We start from the raw sequence: 20,112 nt of genomic DNA, 5'->3' as shown, positions 1-20,112 counted from the left end.
ATTAGCCGAATAACATAAAATGTCTGACAGCGGAACAGATTTTTAATCAGATTTAAAATTATTTCTCTTGGGCAAAACCTTCTATTCCATCGACGAATTACTACCTAAAAACTGATACACAGCAAAGAAAGTGTAATTGTAGTTGCAGGAATAGAACTGAAATAATAACGTGTTCACTAATGTTATCACACATCCTGTAAACTCACCCATATCGTTCCGATGAAGGAATCGTTCAAATGATCTATGGAACAAGCAATTAAGTAACGTCATAAAAATGCTGGCCAGTATAGTATTGTATCACGAGGGGGAGGGGAGAGCGGGAACGAGACAGTAGTATAAAATTAAACTACATTAAATTTCCTAAAAATCAAATCATACGCATTTTTGCTTCAAGACAAATAGTGGTGGAGGAATCGTAAATTATTAAAACCATATTTCAGTTGTACAGAATTAATGTATATTATTGACTGTACATTAATGTATATTGTTAAATAACACAGGCCAAGAACAAATATTTGTATCAGATCTAAGTTCAGTAGAACCGTATTAAGGGATTAATTGTGTTCTGAGGGTACATGATGGAAACGCTACGGTGGAGGTTAGAAGCGTAGGTTGCTGGATTGTTGTCATACACTTCCCTCCTTCATAGATCTACAAAATGAAATGCGAAAAGCCAATTCCTGGCTCTCTCTACCGCACTACATCACATAGAGCAATTACAGGATGTTTCACAAAGTTATAGCTACCCATCCGCAATTCACCTTGTTTTCAAATGTGTGTGAATTCCTAAGAGACCAAACTGCTGATGTCATCGGTCCCTAGACATACACACTACTTAAACTTACTTATGCTAAGGACAATATAGACATCCATGCCCGAGGGAGGACTCGAACCTCCGGTGGGAGGAGCCGCGCAATCCATGACATTGTGCCTCTTACCGCGCGGCCACACCGCGCCGGTACAATTCGCCTTATGAAGTACTCACGACGCAGTGTGCGGACTTGCAAGCGGGTATTTATTTTCCCCAAAGTGCGTCAACACTGCGTGGAATACCTCTTAATACGTTTCTAATCTACTTATGTGTGGTACATACACTGAACAGTCAATTATGTTCACTGCCCACCGTAACGTTTCTTGCCGCGTGATGGCGTTGCGGGCACGTGATGCGTAACAAGAGTGTGTAAGCGGAGCAGACACAAACGGGGATAACCCTAGCGAAGATATGGGCTGCAAATGAGGAAAACCATTGAGATGAACGAATCTGACAAAGGGCAGATTGTTATTACGCACAGCCTGTGTACGAGTATCTCGAAAATGCCGAAACTGGTCGAATGTTCGTGTCCTACGATCCTGAGCGTCTACGGAAAGATGTAAGAGGACAGCGAAACTACCGCTGGGCGCAAAATGGTAATCTTCACAGCAAGTGGGTTCAAAATGGCTCTGAGCACAATGGGACTTAACTTCTGAGGTCATCAGTCCCCTAGAACTTAGAACTACTTAAACCTAACTAACCTAAGGACATCACACACGTCCATGCCCGAGGCAGGATTCGAACCTGCGACCGTAGCGGTAGCGCGGTTCCGGACTGTAGCGCCTAGAACCGCTCGGTCATGCAGGCCGGCACAGCAAGTGGGGTTCGGAGGCTTTTATCCTCTGTACAGCAGGATAGACGGTGATCTGCGGCATCTCTGCCTAAAAAGCACAATGCTGGTGCACGCACAAGTGTTTCGGAACACACCGTTCATCATACCTTGTTGAACATGGAGCTCTGCAGTTGACCACCGTTACGTGTTCTCAGGCTGACCCAACGATATCGCCCATTACCATTGCTGTGGGCACGGGACCGTCGGGATTCGACCGTCGAGCAATGGAAATGTGTCGGTTCTTCGGGTGAATCACATTTTTGCTACATTAGGTAAATGGTCGTCTCCACAAATGGCGCCATCGAGATGAACGGCGACTCGAAATATTTGGTTCAAATGGCTCTGAGCACTATGGGACTTAACATCTGTGGTCAGTAGTCCCCTAGAACTTAGAACTACTTAAACCTAACTAAGGACATCACACACATCCATGCCCGAGGCAGGATTCGAACCTACGACCGTAGCGGTCACGCGGTTCCAGGCTGAAGCGCCTAGAACCGCACGGCCACACCGGCCGGCTTCGAAATATTTACCGCGCCACGGACGCAAGGTGGTGGGTGCAGTATTATGCTGTGGGAGGCATTCCCCCTGCGCTTGCATGGGACCTATGGTAGTAATCGAAAACACGCTGACAGCGGTGAAAAACTTCGTCCCTTCATGGTTGATGTCTTCGCCGACGACAATGTCATCTTTCAGCAGTATAATTGTCCTCCTATCGGAGCCAGAACAGCGCTGCAATGGTTTGAGGAACATTATCGTGAATTCACGTTCATGTCTTGGTGACCAAATTCGTCTTATGCAAATCCTATGGAATTCAACTGGGTCGTTATCGAGCGCCATCATCTCGTATGCAAATCAGCGGCCCGTTATTTACGCGAATTATATGACCTGTGCGTAGACATCTAATACCACGTACCTCCAGAAACCTGCCAACACACTTTCGGATCTCTGATACTCAGAATCAGTTGAGTATTTCGTTCCAAATACGGACAAGAAATTGATTAAGCAGGTAGTCATAATGTTTTGGTTCGTCAGTGTTCATTTAACATTTGTTCTTAATACCCTTCAGTTACAAATAATCCCGAATTGTATACCATTAAATGTGATATGTTTAGTGTAGTTAAGTTTTGTAGCGTCAAACAGTTTCGCTAGATGCCGTGGTTTTCGAGAGATTCAAGGTTAGGATTTTTGGTAAGTTGTTCATGACAGTCAACAACATCTGACTGCACAAATTTTCTTCTACCAGTCGAATTTTTTTTTTTTTTTTTTCGTTGACAGGGTTACTATGCGATATTGCGGCCACACGTCGCAAGTGGTGGAGTGCTGACGCCGTGGGCCTAAACTAGGGGAGTAAATATCCCTTTAGGGGTAAAATAGAAGTTTCTCAGAGAGTAAAGACAAAATGCCTTCGATAAATATTTAGTGAGTATTGTGATGTTACAAAATAGAAGTGATGTTGTTATTCAATGGAAAGTTGGAAATTGAGATTTAACTAACTGTTTTATCAATCACAATTGGCGTAAGAATCATGGATTGACCATTGTCATAAAATATTGCATTAAGAGATGTGAATAGTTTTTTACTTGCGGTTTCGCGTGGCTTGAGGCAGTCACAACTAGCGTGCTATTGATTAAGAAGTTGCGTTATCGTCTTTCTAATTACTTCATGATCGTAGTACGGATGGATATGCGATCCTTCACTATTTTGTTCGCTGGAGAACAAATGAAGCCTTGAGCGCAAAAGACTTTTACTGTTTTTCTCGAGTAAGACGGACGCAGATTTGTGGCGGTCCGATCTAATTATTTTTACTAAATAAATAAAAACGTGTTCCGTCTAAGTTTTGAGTGAAGTGTAGGAAGAAGAACTGTGGTAACTTACCGTGACGAAGCACGTGCGACTCAAGAGGACAATGGCTATATAAAAGAGCGCTCAATGGACATGATATGGACATAAAAATCTACCGTCATTGTAGTATTAAGCTTAAGGTACGATATATGTTTTAGTTATAATAAATATTTGTTCTGGGAATACTGAATCATTTAGCAGTGCTCATTTCTATTATCTCCTCAGTATTATTTTCATTTTAATTATGCATTTTGCTAATATTACAGACTCCAAGATCAGCAGTCCAATGTGCGTGTTACATTGATAAAAAGAAAACTGTTTTATCGTCTTCTTGCATCAGCTTTAATATTGAATTTCCCTTTTGTGTGATGTTACAGTTGTTTTTGCGCCCTTAAGAACTTTCTGGTCCCTTAGGAAATTGTTTTGTCATAACAATAACTTCACAACCGGGTATGATCGTATCTACGATCATGAAGTAATTAGAAAGACGATAACGCAACTTCTTAATCAATAGCACGCTAGTTGTGACTGCCTCAAGCCACGCGAAACCGCAAGTAAAAAACTATTCACATCTCATAATGCAATATTTTATGACAATGGTCAATCCATGATTCTTACGCCAATTGTGATTGATAAAACAGTTAGTTAAATCTCAATTTCCAACTTTCCATTGAATAACAACATCACTTCTATTTTGTAACATCACAGTATCCAAAATTAATTTGCCAACAATACTTTTTTATCAACAATTTTGGCAGATTTTAATATATAAAAACTGGGGACCGAATCGCACAATAACCCTAGGTTCGGTGTGGGCGGGGATGGGCTGAGTGGACTGCTGCAGCCTGTTGCCTGTTGTTGGCTTGTGTACCACTGAGGGCTACAGCGGGAACGGAGCCTCTCCGTTGATCTAGGTCCCCGGTTCAATATATACATACATACAAGGTCTGTGTTTGATTCTAGACTTTTCTTGGCCAGGAATGCACTTGCGCTTTTTTCGAGTGCTGATCTGCTTTTTATATCATTGCCGTCTTGGTTTATTTCGCTGGCAGCAGAAGTACTTAATTTCATGTGTTTCGTGATCACCAGTTACGGTGTTTGGTTTTCCGCAGTTGTCATTTCTGTTAATTCTCATTACTTTCGTCTTTGTTCGATTTACTCTCAGTCCATATTCTGCACTGATTAGAAATTCTTTTTCACTTTCACTGAAGATAGCAATACCACCAGCAAATCTTATCATTGCTATTCTTTCACCTTGAATTTCTTCAACCCTCCTTTCATTTCCGTCATTGCTACTTCGAGGTACAGATTGAACAGTAGGGGCGAAAGATTACATCCTTGCCTTACACCCATCTTAACCCGAGCAATTCTTTGGTCGGCTTCCACTTTTACAGTTCTGTTTCGGCTCTTGCACAAGTGTATATTACCTGTATTTCCCTGTAGATTACCATTATTTTTCTGAGAATTTCGCACATCTTTCACCATTTTACATTGACGGACGCTTTTTCCAGGTCGACAAATCCTTCGAAAGAGTCTTGATTTTTTTCTTTAGTCTTGCTTCCATTAACAACCTCAACGTCAGAACTAACTTTCTGGTGTCCTTATCTGTCCTAAATCCAAAGTAAATGTCATATAACACATCCTCAGTGTACTTTTCCGTAAATTCTTTTCAGGAACTTGGATGCATGAGCTGTTAAGCTGGTTGTGCGGTAAGCCTCGTACCTGTAGGCTCTTGTAGAACTATGTTCTTGATTTTTTTCTTTAGTCTTGCTTCCATTACCAACCTCAACGTCAGAACTAACTTTCTGGTGTCCTTATCTGTCCTAAATCCAAAGTAAATGTCATATAACACATCCTCAGTGTACTTTTCCGTAAATTCTTTTCAGGAACTTGGATGCATGAGCTGTTAAGCTGGTTGTGCGGTAAGTCTCGTACCTGTAGGCTCTTACAATCTTCAGAACTATGTGGATGTTATTCCGAAAGTCATATGGTATATTTCCAGACACTACACACCAACGTGAATAATCGTTTTGTTGCCGCTTCTCCCAGTGCTTTTAGAAATTGTGATGGGATGTTATCTATCCTTGCTGCCTTATTTGAATTTAAGTCTTCCAAAGCTCATTGAAATTATGATTCTAATACTGGATACCGTCGTTCTTCTACATCGACTCCTGTTTCTTCCTCTATCATTTCATGAAACAAGCCTTCCCCCTCATAGAGTCCTGCAATGTGCTTTTCCCACCTATCAGCTATCTCCTGTTCATTTAACTGTGGAATTCCTATTGCTCTCTTAATGTTATCATCCTTTGCTTTCAATTTCATCGAAGGTTGTTTTGGCATTTATATATTCTGAGCAAGTGCTTCCGACAATGATTTCTTTTTCGATTTCTTACCTTCCCTGCACTACCGATTTGCTTCGCCTCAGAGACTTGTATTTTTGTATTCTTGAATTTCCCTGAACATTTTTGTGCTTCCTTCCTTCCTCGATCAACCGAGGTATTTCTCCTGTTACCCATGCTTCCCTCATAGTTACCTTCTTTCTATCTAAAGTTTTACTTTCCGACTTTTGTCATTGTCCATTTTAGAGTTGTCCATTCCTCTTCAACTGAACTGCCCACAGAGCTATTCATTATCGCAATATCTACTCACTCAAACTTCAGCTTACTCTTCATCACCTAAATTGTGATCTGTATCTATGACTGCTCCTGGGTACGCCTTACAATCCAGTATCTGATTTCGGAATTACTGACTTACGATGATGTGATCTAACTGAAATCTTCTTGGATCTTCCCGTCTTTTCCCAGTATATCTCTTGAACATAGTATTCGCTGTTACTAGATGAAATACTCCGACAGATCCTATGACCGTAGTTTCACTTTCCTTCAGTCTTGCTTCCATTGTCAACCGCAACGTCAGAACTGCCTCTCTGGTGTCTTCATTTCCACAAAAGCCAAGATGATCATCCATAATTTTCTTTTCCATTCTTATGTATATTATTCTTGTGGGTAACTTGGATTCATGCGCTGTTAAGCTGGTTGTATGATAATGCTCACACTTCTCGGCTCTTTCAGTCTTCACAATTGTGTGAATAACGTTTTTCCGTAAGTCTCATGGTATATCACCCGCCTCAAACATTCTACACACCAATGTGAATAATCGTTTTGTTGTCACTTCCCCCAACGATTTTAGAAATTCCGGTGGAATGTTATCTACAACTTCTGATTTATTTGATCCTAAGTCCTCCAACGCTCTTTTAAATTCTGCTTAGAATGTTGAATTTGTTTCTCTGCCTCGTGATGACTGGGTGTTGTGTGATGTCCTTAGGTTAGTTAGTTTTAAGTAGTTCTAAGTTCTAGGGGACTGATGACCATAGATGTTAAATCCCATAGTGCTCAGAGCCATTTGAACCATATTTGTTGAATTTGCCTATCGACTCCTGCTTCATCTTATATCATGTCATTCTATAAGCTGGGGACGCTAGAACGCGACATATCTATTCAATGAACGTTTACAACCACCTGCTGGGATCTTCTTCAGTATGTTGTGGTGCCACTGTAGCTTGAGCACTCACTGTATATGGCGGGCCACTTCACTATGCGAGCGCAGCGGCTTTAAGTGTGATAAATATTGTGACAAACAAGCACTACATTCTTTGTCCAATTATAATGTCGTGTGACGAGGGCCTCCCGTCGGGTAGATCGCTCGCCTGGTGCAAGTCTTTCGACGTGACGCCACTTCGGCGAATTGCGCGCCGATGGGGATGAAATGATGATGATTAGGACAACACAACACCCGGTCCCTGAGCGGAGAAAATCTCCGACCCAGCCGGGAATCCAGAGCCCTTAGGATTGACAGTCTGTCGCGCTGACCACTCAGCTACCGGGGGCGGACTTTGTCCAATTGACTGAAAGGCAGTGAAACCGGGAGTAGGCCTTTAGACGCCCACGCCTCATCACAGAACGTAGAGGTCTGGCACAAAGTTTCACTGTCGTGATTCCATTCTACAGTTGATGGTTCTCCATATTCGTAATTGCGAATACATTTAATGTAAAGAACTTTGCATCGTAACTCAAAATAACACAGACACTGCAAGATCGTATCGAATACAGTGCTGGTCGTGAACTGATAAGCGACGTAAAAGGCTTGTAGAAACATGCTCAGCTCTAGGGACGCAAGCCAGTGAGAGCACTGTTATGCTGGGCTCACATGGGACCTGTGGTAGTCGCCGAATGCATCATGAGAGCTGTGGACTACGTGAACATTATTGCGGACCACTTGATAGGGGCGGCGTCTTCCATCAGGATCACTGAGCGCCTCACTAAACCAGAATCGTGCCACATAGTTTTGAGGAGCGTGATTGTGAACTGCCGTCTTGGCCACCAAATTCGCCTGATCTGAACATGATGGAACACATCTGAGACACTCATGGACACTACCTCCTCTCCCACAAAACATTTATTTGTAATTTAAGAGATTTGTGCGACCTGTGCATAGATATTGGGAGCTTCATCCCATCGAAAAGTACCGAGGCCTTATTGAATCCGTGCCAAGGCCGAGTCGCTGCAGTAGACCAACACGCTGTTAAATAAAACAAACAAACAAACAAATACCGTTCAAAAAGGCCTTGAAGGCTCAAGGATACTGACCGGCCGCCGTAACATCCTCCCCTCTAGGTGTCACCAGATGCCGATACGAAGGGGTATGTGGTCAGTAAACCGTTCTCCCAGCCATTGTCAGTTTTCATGACCGATGCTGCTGCTTCTCCATCAAGTAGCTTCACAATTGGCCTTACAAGGCCTATGTGCACCCCTATTGTCAGCAGCACTCGGCAGACCCGGACGGTGACCCATCCACGTGGTAGCCAAGCGATTAACTTCGGTTATCTGACGGGAACCGGTGTTACCACTACGGAAAAGCCGTTGGCGCACGCTATGAAATAGGTTGTCACATTGGTTTGACCTACCAGTATACTGGTGCTCAAGTTGATATCATGTTTCCTTTATATTTTATTTTTATTTCTTTCGTTTCCGTGGGATCATTCAAGCCAGTGATACTTCTCCATGGAACGAGTCGATACATAGTTTACAGAACGAAAAAAGAATTGCGAAGTAGTATATAAGTAAACAGCACGTTGCAGAGGAGAGTCCTGAACTACTGCGAGGAGTTCTCGTACAGAATAGAATTAACGTGCCACAAGGAAACCTTTGAACTTGGATTTGAATGCTTGGATTTTTATCACTCTGGTTTCATTGCCCCACTGGAAGCATATTGGAAATAAAGCTTACTGGACACTTACACTTTACTTTACAACGTTAAGGGAGTATCACCACAGCGTAAATTATTTTTCCGTCTAGTTTTCGCTCAATAAAAGCTGCACTTTCTTCTGAGGGATTCAATATTGTTAACAAGAAAGCGAATAAAGAAATATATGAACAGGGACGTGACATGTAACAGACTGGTTTCGGAAGTGTATTGTACTGCGTGTAGGCGGAGAAATGGATACGAACACGTAAACCATGTCACACTGATCCGTTACCTTCGGTTTACAAAGACAACGAGAGCCGAAGCCACATTTTACCTGTGGGTGGTTTTGTGCCGCAATATCAATGTTGACCTCAAACCCTCTGGCAGACATGGTTCAAATGCTAATCATTTTTGCAGAACATACGAATGCACATATTCTGTGAATGTGAACGTCCTATACCTTGTCGTTCAGGGTGTTCTACTTATTTTCTGAACATGTGTGTAGTTTACAAACATCACGAACAGCAGAGGGCCTACAACGTTTACATGGGGAGCGTCAAATAATACTTTCGTTTTACTCGATGACTTTCCGTCAACTACTGTGACCTTTCTAACAGGAAATAACGAGTAGCAGTACTGGGGCGATATTCCATAGGGACACAGCTTGACTGGAAGTCGATTGTAAGAACTGTCACAAAAGCCTTCTGGGCAACTTGTAATACAGAATCAATTTGAAATCCCCATTCTATAACACTCATTACTTTGTGGGAATAAAGAGCCAGCTGTGTTTCATAAGAACGACATTTTTTTGAACTCCTGCTGGTAAAGAATGCAGTCATTGGAAGTTGTGAAACCGCCCTACTATCGATATAATGATAATTCCGTATGGCTCACTGGGCTCATGAGAGTCCTTCAACAGGACGCCTCTTTGGCGACTTGCGTGTCCCTAATCTACTGCTTTAACGCTACCGGGAGAAAGGGGACCTACACTTTAACGTGGAATCCGAACCACCTGTTGTTCCTGGGTGATCAATACGCCATTGACAGGTGAAGACTAGGTTAATTATACGTTTCCTAACCGGTATTCGAACTCACGAACTTTCGGTTTCTAGGTACGGCCTTTACCACTGGACCACCATGTCTGACGCTCTGGAACAAAACATTTTGGGAATCATTACTCTGCGACTTCCGAGTACACGCCACGAAAATCTCATATGTAGGAATCAGCTGGGTTTTAACTAACCGCCTGAGGGGCTGCAGTTATGGACTGTGCGGCTAGTCCCGGCGGAAGTTCGAGTCCTCCCTCGGGCATGGGTGTGAGTGTTTGTCCTTAGGATAATTTAGGTTAAGTAGTGTGTAAGCTTAGGGACTGATGACCATAAGATTTTCACAAACACACATTAACTAATGGCAGTAGGGTGAAACAGGTTGTTCTGCTCCTTAATGTGAAGCCCAAGACAGAGGGGTTCAGGCTGCAGGCGCGTTTTTTGACTTTCGGAAACTCTTTGATTCAGTGGCGCACTATTGCCTAGTAACTAGTACTAGTAAAATGCATTGGTGTGCAAAACTTAAGGACAAAAGTGACTTTCGCGTGATGTGCCACTGCCAAGTAAAATAGCTCGATGAAACTTGGGCTTTAAAAATAAAAATAAAAGAACTGCTATAAAACAGAAGACAACTGAAAGAAATACACAATGTGACGAACAGAAAAGACACTTTCACACGAAGACAATAGTTACACTGAAGTCACCGCGATTTATAATGGAGCCCATTAATATTACAAGATGGGGAGTTAGTTCTTAACGACGTGTGTGGTCACCGCAGACGGCAGTGCGCGCCCTGCAACTTACTCCCATAATGGCCGCAATGTTGGTAAGGAATTTTTGCGGTAAGGGCGACCCATTCTTCCACCAGCACGAATGAAAAATTCTAGATTGTTGATAATGCACGCATACGGGCTGCAGTACGGCTGCCCAACACTAGCTCGATAGGATTTAGGTTGGGAGAACGGGCAGGCCAGTTCAATCGTCGAATACCCCTCGTTCCAAGAGCTCCTACAACTGCGCAGACCTATGCGATCGAGCATTGTTATCCATAAAAATGAAGTCAGATCCGAATGAAAACCTGAAAAGATGTACATGGGGTAGCAGTACAGAGTAACTGTAATGTTAACCGATGAGTGCACCTTTTTCAAAGATCTGGTAGTCAGTACGCTTATGAGACGTAGTGGCTTCCCAGCCATAATACTGGGCTCGCCAAAATGATCATGCTCAACAGTGCTCCTGGGTACATTATGTACTCTCGTCTGATCGGAGGTGTTAACACGTAATGCACCATGGAACCTGCGTTAGGGAGACGCACTGTAGTACCAGGCCGGCCGCGGTGGCCGTGCGATTCTAGGCGCTTCAGTCCGGAGCCGCTAGACTGATACGGTCGCAGGTTTGAATCCTGCCTCGGGCATGGATGTGTGTGATGTCCTTAGGTTAGCTGGATTTAAGTAGTTCTAAGTTCTAGGGGACTGATGAGCTCAGATGTTCATAGTACTCAGAGCCATTTGAACCATTTTTGCAGTACCAGGTTGGTACTCTGGGCACGCCAGTCCATTCCAGAAACGTTATTGCCGACAAACCATTGCCTCACAGATGTTTCCCTCACAGACGCTGCTTTATGGAAGGGTGCATGTCTTGCTGGTACAAACAGCCATTGTCTCCGAACTACTATACGCAGTACACACTGCCACAAAATGCGTTCATGTCGCTCCACATTCAGCGTTTTCTTAAGCGCAATAAGGAGGCCATATCCTAACAAGTAAACACTGCCATACCACAACACCACCTCCTCTGTACTTCACTAACGGCAGATAACGTCCTCCAGAGATTCTCGAAAGCCAAACCCTTCCATCGATTTGCGTCATTATCACTCCAAATCATTCGCTTCCAGTCATCCACTGTCCGTTAGGGTCTCTCTTTACACCACCTCAAGCGTCGCTTACCTTCACTACAGAAATTATGAGGAGCTACTCGAACATTGTATCCTATTGTTTTTTACTCACTGCACACTGTCATTGTCCTAGCTGGACTGCTGATAGCAGTTCGGAACTCATGACTTATTTCTTCCGCTGACTTTATACGATCTTTTACAACCACCCTCTGCAATGCTGAATGACCCGTCCGCCAATACATTGGTCTTGGTTTAGCTATGGTTGATGCTTCCCATTATCACTTCACATCCCCGATCTGGGGAGCTTTAGAAGGTTTGAAATCTCCCCGATGGGTTTGCTACTCAGGTTACATCCTATGGCATCCTATGGGTAGTCCACGTTCAAAGTCACTGAGCTCTCCTGACCTTACGTCACTGTATCTCTATAGACAGTTCTATTCTTTCTGCCTCCTTTTACAATGACAGCCCTGCCTCTGATGGCATCTGATGATTACAAGGAGTGTCCGAACCTTGGATAGTTATTAAGCATGCATATAGTTGGATCAAAGAGGCAGGAATGTGATACGAATGAAAAATGGACAACTACGAGGCAGCAAATCGCAAACGCAGTCGTTTTGAAAAATCCTCTGGAGAAGACTTTGCAAGAGCCAGCAAAGTTAGTTTTGACATGACTCGTGAATGGCGGGAGGGATTGGCTGCGAAGGTTAGTCACGCGGATGTAAGGGTAGACGGCAGCTGAGGATCAGGGCGACCAAGAAAATGACATGATAAGTTGTGGTAGATCGAGACTCGAACCGTTTTTGCAAGCATTCGTCTTGACCATTATGCTACTCGAACACGGCTCCAGATCTGATAAAACTTGGAGGGAGGAGGGGAGGAAATGGGAGGACATGGGCGGACAGGGGGGAGGGTTCGGAGGAGGGGGGGAAAGGTGGGAATGGAGAGAGGGTGAAGGGCGGGAGTCGGTGAAGGATCGTAGTGTAGCGTTTTACAATGGGCATGCATCAGTCGAATTTGATCCACTGACCCAGCATGTAATTAATGTGTCGTGTCAAGCGAAAACTGGAACCCAGATCCCCTGCTTATAGCTATCAGTCTACGTAAGCTATCAGCTTCATTTGTCAAGTATCCAGTGTTTGTGATCCGCTTACACCAATACAGTTGGGTATCGATTATCTGAATGCCGATTCATCGAAACATCAGTTAAGCGAAGGCGTACCAGTCTTCTAACTCAAATTTACACACGTGCCGTATAGAAGTACATCCGGCAGTAGATTGTCGAGACCTTGGTTTTCCCTACTTACCATCCATCAAACCTGTCATATCAAACAGAAAACGGAAATTCTACATATTTTCTTTTTATCACAACTTTACATCAGTACCTCTTCCGATGGAAAAGAGCGTCACCGAAAGATTTAAACATTATTACAGAAAGGAAATGCAGCGTAAGATACCGATTAGCGAAGTATGTGGAAAAAAAATCAGCACTTGTGTGATCCAGAACTCTGCCGAGAAACTTTCAGAGATGGTCGCATCTGATAAAAACGTACGTTAAGAGCTACGAGCACTTCATCTTCGATACTGTGAAACACATCTACCGAAAGTTCTTTGCTTGGGTTCTAAATTGCATGCCTTGAGGGGTATGACCACTTTTTCAGTAGAAGAGACATGTTTCACAGTAACGAAGATGAGCGATTTCTCATAGCTCCTATGGTGAACGCTTCAGAGGCCATGTTTTGATTCATACTGCTACCCCTGAAAGATTATCAGTGTAGTTCAGGTTCACCCGGTATATTTCACTGCGTCTCAAGAGCCATCAAATTGCGCACTTATATTCAAACCGGCTGGCGAGATAACAATGCGATCAGGATAATATTGAAAGGTGGCACGAATGTGATGATGGTGACCCTTGATATCAGCATTGACGGATGACCAAATAATTCCAAGTGTCATCGAAGACCAAGACCCTAACGATTACGAGCAGTTCCGCGCTGTATCCTAATGACCAAAATGATCTAGTGAATAACCTCGGAAACTGCATGAGACAGTTCGTGGATGATGCTGTTGTATGCAGAGAAGTCACAATGCAAAATAATAATAATAATAATAATAATAATAATAATGAAGCGAAGGGCAGGAAGACCTACAGATGATCAACGCTTGGTGTAGGGACCATCAACGTAAAGAAATCATTGCCGAACACTCACTGGAAGCAGTCACATATATTAAATACCTATGAGTATCCCCACGCTGCTATTTAAACTGGAAAGACCGCATAAAACCAATTGTAGGAAAGGGAGGTACCAGACTAACATTCTCTGTAGGAAATCTCAGAAATTTCAGTTTGTTTACGACGGAGGTAGTTTACAAAACCCTCGTTCAGTCGATGATGAGTTATTCGTGAGTCTGGGCCCCTTGACAAAACAGTGCTGGTATAGGAAATCAGCAGATAGATAGAAGAGCACACGTCCGTTCAGAATGAGCGCGAGTATAACTTAAATGAATACCCCGCACAGGTGGCACGTACAACAAGAGATGTATTGGACTTCATGTGATATTTTACTGAAAAAATTGCGAGAACGTACGCTTTCTAGTATTACTTTTCCTTGTCTACACCTCATGAAAAGGCAATGAATGTAATACTAGATAAGAACTGGATAGATAATTTCTAAATACGATGGTTTGTGCTGACGACCGGGTCATCATACGGAAGAGTGAAGACAAATTACAAACAGCGATGCATAGATCAAACTATATAATCCTAAGTCATAGACTGAAGATATCAACAATAAAACCTTAGCCTTTTAGGGAAATTATCCCATAAAAACGAAGAAAATCAAGGCTAACATTGTGATAGAACATGTGTCCCACTTCGAATATCTGGGGTGTGACATACCTTTTGAAGGGCCGGCCGGTGTGGCCGTGCGGTTCTAGGCGCTACAGTCTGGAACCGAGCGACCGCTACGGACGCAGGTTCGAATCCTGGCTCGGGCATGGTTAGTTTAATTAGTTCTAAGTTCTAGGCGACTGATGACCTCAGAAGTTAAGTCGCATATTGCTCAGAGCCATTTGAACCAACCTTTTGAAGGAGAGACAGACATTAGTAATAAAATTAACACCTATCGACATCTATTTGGAGCGATGCGAGAAACATTAAAAAGTGAAACAGGAAGAGAACCAATGATACTCCATAATGTATTATAAGGGGCGATCAAAACGTTTTCATTCGAATCGGTATGCCAATTAGGCAAAATGGGCGTGAGCATTGAGGCAATCATAGCACAGACCATCAGCTTGAGGATTCCCGTTTGGTACCATACTGTTTCCTGCTGCATGAAGAAGATTGTAAGTGTTGTAACATGCTCGACCGACAGGAATCATCGAGCCTTCAAGGCTTTTTCCAGCTTCGTGATGCATACGTCTAGTGGAGTGAACAGCTGTTAGTGGTCGCTTCTTGGCGTTTTCAGTCAATCCCGAGGCTGCAAACGTACGCAGGACACAGTAGCAGTAGGAAGTGTCCACTGGAAACTGTGTGCATTTGCTGCCTTACGAATGTTTGGAAAGGCCAAAGTAGCGACATTAACAGCTTCCCACTATAGTGGACATGTTCCCCACAAGGTTAAAGGAGAGATCACTATTATAGGGTGGGTGCTCGAGTGTCTTCCACTTGAACTGGCGTAACTTCCACATTACCATCAACCGGCGTCTTGTCTTTAATTGGGATCAGAACGGAATTAAGTGCACCATTCTACAACGGTGGTTTTCAACAGTCTTGCTAACCCATACACAAATACCACACGCACGTCGGAAAGACACGAATGTCACGCTAGTCCCTTGCTTAAATGTCGGTGCTTTATATACCCGTATCGGAGATGCACTAACTTGCTTGAACGCTGCAGCAACACCCTAAAACTGGAACTTTTTGATTGCCCCTTATATATAGAGCAGAAAAGAATCTAAAGACAACGAACGACCAGTTTTTCACATCCGTAGAAGGCTGTACAAGAGAAGACAAAACAAGAAATACAGAAATAAGAGAACGGGCATTAGAGCAATTAACAGGAGAAGAAATCCAAAGAAGCAGGATTGGAAAGGGCATGTATTGTATATGTCACCTCAGAGAATCTCTCAATGATAGATGGAATAGAGTACTATTGGAAGAATGTTAGACGGCCGAGGAAGAGAGGGTGAGGCCTGAACAGGCCGTAACGCCTAGTCCTCGATTCCCAGAAGAAGAAGAAGAAGAAGAAGAAGAAGATTAGACAGTTTAGAGTTCATTCGGAGGCTTATCTGCGGTTTTTCTTTCCGACCACCACTTGCAATTAACATATAAATCGAGAAGAACACAAGGTACCCTCCACCAGTTCCAAGATGCTACTCCAGGCGGATGTAAAAATGAACGTGTGCAACGGAAAATAATAAACGCTAAAATGATGATTTGGCCCTGTCTGACTACCCTCTGAAGCAGATCTTAGGATCTCTTAATTCCATAAATTACACTCTAAATACAAATGAATGTAGATTTTTAAAAAAACACCTTTTCTGACAAATGTCTACATTTCCTAAAATTATTAATCAATTGCCCAACTCTGCCCCTTTTTATTGCCACGCGATCTAACATAAATAACGCGAAATGACTGACATTATCTACGTACCAAAAACTAGAAGCCACTACTTCCAAAGACGATCTACAGTGGTGTGGAACCCCAGTGGAAATAAGCTAACGTGATCACAGCCGTTTACCTTTATAGCCCTAATAAGCCGAAGCAATTTGCGATCCACCGTAGCTACTGCGTCTGGTGCATCGGCGTGGTGGTTCTCGTACACGTCTGCGTCGATGGAGGAACTCCAGCCACAAATAAAACTCTTTCAAACACTAGGATGGCAGAAGGCAGTCCTCTGAGCAATACACTCCAATACTGTCTTCTCCTCTCTGTGTTCTACAGACGAGAAACGCGAACTCCCAGCCACATGGACAGAGTTCAGATAACGTCTCAGCGTAAGTATAGGCAGAGGAAGTGCTCTCAATTACTGAACGCTGCGTACTCAACGACGACTTCCAACCCGGAGGTGAAGTCCAGAATCGTATAGGTTGGCAACAGTACAGTGCCTAACTTTTCTAACTATAAACTCTCCCTGTGTGGCTGGTCCCGGCGGAGGTTCGAGTCCTCCCTCCGGCATGGCTGAGTGTGTTTGTCCTTAGGATAATTTAGGTTAAGTAGTGTGTAAGCTTAGGGACTGATGACCTTGGCAGTTAAGTCCCATTAGATTTCACACACATTTGAACATTATAAACTCTCCTGAGAGGAAAGGCAGCAAGTCCGTCTGTACCAGCAAAAGCTGATATCAAGCGACCGTGACACACGGGCGCCCACAACCGAAGACCCTGTCTCTCCGGCACTGGCTTCCCAGGAAGACTTGGCTCCGCACCATCGTAAACCCGAAAACGGATCATATTCCCGAAATCACGGAATATTCTCCCTCTCTACAGATTCTTCCGAACGCCGCGGAACCATATTTTAGTCTTTTGTCGTCCAGCGCGGGAAGTGCGCGAGGAAAAACCTACACTCGTACAATGGTGCGCTACTGAGTAAAAATCCTTGGAAATAACCCAGCCAGCGTGGTTTCCGGCGTATCGCTTCCTCGTTCCTCTCAACTGCGTCCAAGATTTTTAGCGTTTCCGAAGTATAATCCTTCCGGTTCGGCTACAAAACCGGCAGGTCGCGACTCTATTGTGCTCCAGCCCTTAGGTGCTACGACGTTCGTCTTGCTATTTCCTGTGTTTAAGCAGGACCAACACACCTGTGTGGGCCTTCCATTCAGGGCTTGAGTTTCGTCTGCGGTTACATTTCCACTGTCGTTCCAATCTCTACTATTCTGATAATAAAGACACTCCGTCACCTTTCATGCAAGAAGCGTTAACAGCTATTTAGAAGGCGTACTTTGAGGTTCGCCGATGACATTGTAATTCTGTCAGAGACAGCAAAGGACTTGGAGGAGCAGTTGAACAGAATGGAATGTGTCTTGAAAGGAGGATATAAGATGAACATCAATAAAAGCAAAACGAGGATCATGGAATGTAGTCGAATTAAGTCGGGTGATGCTGAGGGAATCAGATTAGGAAATGAGACACTTAAAGTAGTAAAGGAGTTTTGCTATTTGGGAGCAAAATAACTGATGATGGTGGAAGTAGAGAGGATATAAAATGTAGACTGGAAATGGCAAGGAAAGCGTTTCTGAAGAAGAGAAATTTTTTAACATCGAGTATAGATGTCAGGAAGTCATTTCTGAAAGTATTTGTATGGAGTGTAGCCATGTATGGAAGTGAAAGATGGACGATAAATAGTTTGGACAAGAAGAGAATAGAAGCTTCCGAAATGTGGTGCTGCAGAAGAATGCTGAAGATTAGATGGGTAAATCACGTAACTAATGAGGAGGTATTGAATAGAATAGGGGAGGAGTTTGTGGCACAACTTGACAAGAAGAAGGGACCAGTTGGTAGGGCATGTTCTGAGGCATCAAGGTGTCACAAATTTAGCATTGGAGGGCAGCGTGGAGGGTAAAAACCGTAGAGGGAGACCAAGAGATGAATACACTGAGCAGATTCAGAAGGATGTAGGTTGCAGTATGTACTGGGAGATGAAGAAGCTTGCACAGGATACAGTAGCATGGAGAGCTGCATCAAACCAGTCTCAGGACTGAAGACCACCACAACAACAACATGACAATGTCAGTCTCCTTTAAATATTCATATATACGATGTACTACCTATCAAATAATACCTAATGTGGTCGTAGATCACCGCAAAGTATGTGGATGAGTGAAACTTCCTGGCAGATTAAAACTGTGTGCCGGACCGATACTCGAACTCGGGGCCTTTGCTTTTCGCGGGCAAGTGCACTGTCACTTGCCCACGAAAGGCAAACGTCTCGAGTTCGAGTCTCGGTCGGGTACACAATTTTAATCTGCCAGGAAGTTTCATATCAGCGCACACTCCGCTGCAGAGTGAAAATCTCATTCTGGAAACATCCCCGAGGCTCTGGCTAAGCCAAGTCTCTGCAATATCCTTTCTTTCAGGAGTGCTAGTTCTGCAAGGTTCGCAGGAGAGCTTCTGTAAAGTTTGGACAGTAGGAGACGAGGTACTGGCAGAAATAAAGCTGTGAGGACGGGGCGTGAGTCGTGCCTGGGTAGCTCAGTTGGTCGAGCAATTGCCCGCGAAAGGAAAAGGTCCAGAGCTCAAGTCTCGGGCCGGCACACAGTTTTAATCTGCCAGGAAGTTTCATATCAGCGAACACTCCGCTGTAGAGTGAAAATCTCATTCTTATGTGGACGAGCGACTTGTAAGGTGCGAAATTATAGCCACCTTACCCAGTCAGCATAACATGATGTAACTGTAGGTATTGACGTAGGTGTAACGCAACAGCGTAAGTGTAGGAGCATACAACTGTTGCTGGCAAATAATATGGATCGCAATCGTACTCAGTATGAAACTGGAACTGGAATAAAGCTCAGTACGTCGGCCACACACTTCACCGTGTGGTTGTAGACGCTGATACTCACCGCGAAGACGGCGGTGGCGGCGAGTACAGCTGCGGCTACTGGAGTGTTGGGCTGCATGGTGGGCCGGTCGGCTATTGGCTGGTGCAGAGCGGCGGCGGCTCTTATACGGCGTGGGGCAGCGCCTGCATCGCCTTGGGCGTTGGCGACGCAAGGTCGGCGGCGGCGGCGTGGTGCGCCTCGCGTCGCTTCGTGTTGTGGCGCCGGCCTGCGATACCGGGCGACGAGGCGCAGGCGACAGCGGAGCTACAGCCAGTGCGGCGCCCGTACCGCCGCCAGCGGCCCGGTTTCCGCGCAGATGCCTCCGGAATGTTAATGCGCGCTACACAACGCGGGCCGCAGTGCCCTAGCGCCGTCACCCGGCAACCTCACGCCTCTGCACCACGTTGCTGTGACCTTATCAACTGCTACCTTCTCCTGCAACCTCCACCTACACTGCACGACACAATTAAAGGCTCAAATGGCCCTAAGCACTATGGGACTTAACATCTGAGGTCATCAGTCACCTAGAACTTAGAACTACTTAAACCTAACTAACCTAAGGACATCACACACATCCATGCCCCAGGCAGGATTCGAACCTGCGACCGTAGCGGTCATGGGGTTCCAGACTAAAGCGCCTAGAACCGCACGGCCACACCGGCCGGCTCACAATTAAAGTATCAGTTGTATGAAACATTAACTAACTTAGGAATTAGAAGGAAGGTCAGCGTTGGCTGTAATTTTGATGGTTTATTGACAAAAAAATCGATTTTCAATCACATAATGATCATCTTCAGTGCTGTTGTGTACAATTTAAAACTCTTAGGCAGTGGTGTCAAGTTATTACACTACTGGCCATTAAAATTGCTACACCACGAACATGACCTGCTACAGACGCGAA

The 20,112-nt window shown here is 44.2% G+C and overlaps 1 protein-coding gene across 1 annotated transcript in view; it reads right to left on the bottom strand.

Annotated features, from left to right (window-relative positions):
* The window catches only part of LOC126100689 (uncharacterized), a 33,353-nt gene extending 14,025 nt beyond the window's left edge, over nt 1–19,328 (bottom strand). Inside the window, exon 1 of the mRNA XM_049911305.1 lies at nt 19,233–19,328. Within this exon, the coding sequence (XP_049767262.1) occupies nt 19,233–19,289 (57 nt within the window). The 5' untranslated portion in view covers nt 19,290–19,328. The remainder of the gene's footprint in view (nt 1–19,232) is intronic.
* Nucleotides 19,329–20,112: the final 784 nt, after the last annotated feature.

The sequence above is a fragment of the Schistocerca cancellata genome, chromosome 9, assembly GCF_023864275.1.
Source record: "Schistocerca cancellata isolate TAMUIC-IGC-003103 chromosome 9, iqSchCanc2.1, whole genome shotgun sequence".
Classification (NCBI taxonomy): Eukaryota; Metazoa; Arthropoda; class Insecta; order Orthoptera; family Acrididae; genus Schistocerca; species Schistocerca cancellata.
This window is presented reverse-complemented; position numbering and strand designations above follow the sequence as displayed.